The sequence below is a fragment of the Pseudozyma flocculosa genome, assembly GCF_000417875.1.
Source record: "Pseudozyma flocculosa PF-1 unplaced genomic scaffold scaffold00018, whole genome shotgun sequence".
NCBI classification, from domain to species: Eukaryota; Fungi; Basidiomycota; class Ustilaginomycetes; order Ustilaginales; family Ustilaginaceae; genus Pseudozyma; species Pseudozyma flocculosa.
Genome location: NW_006920886.1, coordinates 228,862 through 232,099, shown reverse-complemented (window position 1 = coordinate 232,099; position 3,238 = coordinate 228,862). Strand labels below are relative to the sequence as shown.

At 67.1% G+C, this 3,238-nt stretch overlaps 1 protein-coding gene across 1 annotated transcript in view; it reads left to right on the top strand.

Moving 5' to 3' along the window:
• Positions 1 to 1,208: 1,208 nt before the first annotated feature.
• Positions 1,209 to 3,238, top strand: part of PFL1_05157 (uncharacterized protein) — a gene marked incomplete at both ends in the record, with an annotated part of 4,256 nt that continues 2,226 nt past the window's right edge. Inside the window, 4 exons of the mRNA XM_007882687.1 lie at positions 1,209 to 2,049; positions 2,155 to 2,234; positions 2,355 to 2,447; positions 2,549 to 3,176. Of these exons, the coding sequence (XP_007880878.1) occupies positions 1,209 to 2,049; positions 2,155 to 2,234; positions 2,355 to 2,447; positions 2,549 to 3,176 (1,642 nt within the window). The remainder of the gene's footprint in view (positions 2,050 to 2,154; positions 2,235 to 2,354; positions 2,448 to 2,548; positions 3,177 to 3,238) is intronic.

Genomic DNA, 3,238 nt, shown 5'->3' with positions numbered 1-3,238 from the left:
CGTACGTCGTCGTCGTCGCNCCTCTCCGTCGTCGTCGTCGTCGTCGCGCTCAGCCTGCCACGCNCCTAGCCTGCCTCGCCTCGCCTCGCCTCGCCTCGCCTGCCTGCCTGCCTGCCTGCCTGCCTGCCTGCCTGCCTGCCTGCCTGCCTGCCTGCCTGCCTGCCTGCCACTTTGCTCGCCTGACTGCCTCGTCTTTTGTTCCCGCTGCTGCGAGCAGCCAGGATGAAGGCATGTGCGCGTCGTCGGTTGCTTGGGCGCCTGCCTGCCTGCCTGCCTGCCCGTGGCCGTCAGCCTGCCCCCGACTGCCCGACTGCCCGTCCGCATGTCTTCTGTCGGCCTGGCTCTGCATCTGTGCTGCGCTGCGCTGCGCTGCGTTGCGATGAGATGCTGCTGCGCTGGGTGCCGGCCGGTGCTGACGCTTGGTCGCTTTTGCTTTGGCTGGCCTGGCCCGCCCCGGCAGCCTCGCTTGGATCCGCTGCGCTGTGGGCCCGCCGTCGCTTTTGCACCTGCCGGCCTGTCTGCCGCCTCCTGGCCCGCCGCCCGTTTTCGCCTGCCTGCCCGCCCTGCCTTGCTCCGTCTTTTCGTGGCTCGATCCGACCCGCCGCCCCCCGTCGCGCTCGGACTCGCCGGCCGTCTTCCACCACCACCACCACCACCACCACCACCATCCTCATCCACGACCCATCCCACACCGCCGCCCTCTTCCCAGATCCCGCCCTTTCTGTGTCTCTCCTCGCCATCCGGCATCAGGTCGCTTCCTCAACCAGTCAGCTTACCACTTCGTCCGGTTCCGTCGGATCCTCATCCCCTTGGCCCGCACCCGTCCGCCTAGCCTCTGCGTTGACTGTCTACCCCTGGCGCACCCGCCGAACGAGTCGTCAACTGGCGTGTGGAGGACGATCGCCTTTAGCCTCCTTGCTACATTGCTGCCTGCTCCTCTTGGCCTGCTGGAATCCTGCTCGAGCGTTCGCTGTCGCCTCGCATCTGCCAACAACCTGCACAGACGCCCCAAGGCAGCCAGCTTGCTAGGCTTTAGACGCCGGCTGGCCTTCCACTGGGTCCTCTCGACGGCATCCATCACACGGTCGGCGACGCACCCGTGCCTGCGTTCAGAGACGCGACAAGCCGACCCCGCGGAATCCCAGTCCGGCGCCGCCGCCATCGCCCTCCTCGGTCCGTGTCCCGAGCGGGTCATCTCGGCGTAGGCAATGCCGCCGTCTCGTCACAGCGCCCATCCGGCGCACCACCCGCACCCTAACGCGCGCGGCCCGCACCACGGCCCGGGCATCAATGGTCCTCTGCCCCCCAATGGGGCAAACAGCAGCGGCGGCGGAGGCGGTGGAGGAGCCGGCCCCAACGGTCCACCCATGCATCCTCACAGCAACGCCTATGGACATTCCATGCCTCCGCCCGATCTGCCTCCGCATGCCATGAACGGCGCCGGCGGGCCACCTCCCAGGATGATGATGGGCGCAGACGGACCCATGCCACCCGCCCCTCCCCCGCACATCCCTCGCTCGTCGTCGGCGGCGAGCCACCACATGATGGATGTTGGCGGGCCCAACGGCGGCGCTGCTGGCGGCGGCCCGGCCGTCGGCGTTTCTGCCTCGGCCGCCGTGCAGAAGCTGACGCAGGCCAACGAGCAGACGTGGATCTCTATCGGAACCGCTGCAGAGACGATGGAAGACTTCGAACGCGCCCTGTCGGCCTACGAGTCTGCGCTGCGGCACAACCCGTACTCGGTGCCCGCGCTCAGCGCCATTGCCGGCGTCCACCGCACCCTCGACAACTTTGAGAAGGCGGTCGACTACTTCCAGCGCGTCCTCAATATTGTCCCCGAAAACGGCGACACCTGGGGCTCGATGGGCCACTGCTACCTGATGATGGACGACCTGCAGCGGGCCTACACCGCCTATCAGCAGGCGCTCTACCACCTGCCCAACCCAAAGGAACCCAAGCTGTGGTACGGCATCGGCATCCTGTATGACCGGTACGGTAGCCTCGAGCACGCCGAGGAGGCGTTTGCGAGCGTCGTCCGCATGGATCCCAGTGAGTGACCGCGACCGGCGTGGCCGAAGTGCGCGCAGGGCTCCTCTTGCCAGCTCGCTTCCGTCGCTGACGGCAGGTTGCCCCTCGTCACACCCTCTCTCACAGACTACGAAAAGGCGAACGAGATCTACTTCCGCCTCGGAATCATCTACAAGCAGCAGAACAAGTTCGCGGCCAGTCTCGAGGTGCGTAGCAGGCGGTCCTGACGTGCGGCTCGGTGGCTCGATGGCTCGATGGCTCGGGCCTCCCTGTGCTGACTTGGTTGCTGCCCCCCCGGCTGCCCCCTCGCTTCCACCCCCGCACAGTGCTTCCGATACATTCTGACGAATCCGCCTCGGCCCCTGACGGAGATCGACATCTGGTTCCAGATCGGCCATGTCTACGAGCAGCAGAAGGACGTGAGTATCGCTGCACCGCTGCAGGGCCTATCGCCGTCGGCCACCCGCGCTGACTCGTTGTTTCCTCCCGTCCGCAAACGACGCCTGCGCGCCTGTTTCAGTTCGCCCTTGCCAAAGAGGCGTACGAGAGGGTCCTTGCCGAGAACCCGGCGCACGCCAAGGTGCTGCAACAGCTCGGCTGGCTCTACCACCAGTCCAACGCCGGCTTCAACAACCAGGAGCGGGCGATCCAGTTCCTCACCCAGAGCCTCGAGTCGGACCCCAACGACGCGCAGAGCTGGTACCTGCTTGGCCGCGCCTACATGGCCGGTCAGAACTACAACAAGGCGTACGAGGCGTACCAGCAGGCCGTGTACCGCGACGGCAAGAACCCCACCTTTTGGTGTTCGATCGGCGTCCTCTACTACCAGATCAACCAGTTCCGCGACGCCCTCGACGCCTACTCGCGCGCCATCCGCCTCAACCCATTCATCTCCGAGGTCTGGTTCGACCTGGGCAGCCTGTACGAGTCGTGCAACAACCAGATCTCGGACGCCATCGACGCCTACGCCCGGGCCGCCGAGCTGGACCCGGACAACCCGCACATTCAGCAGCGCCTGGTGCTGCTGCGCAACGCCGAGGCAAAGGGCGAGCAGGTCCCCTCTGCGCCGATGCCGCAGGACGTCCACCCCACGGCCTACGCCAACAACAACGGAATGCCTCCTGGTCCACCCGCCCAGATCGGCGGCGGTCCGCCGACTACCCCCGTCCCGGCGGTCGCTCCACGGCCCNCTCCGCCGCGTCGCNCGGCG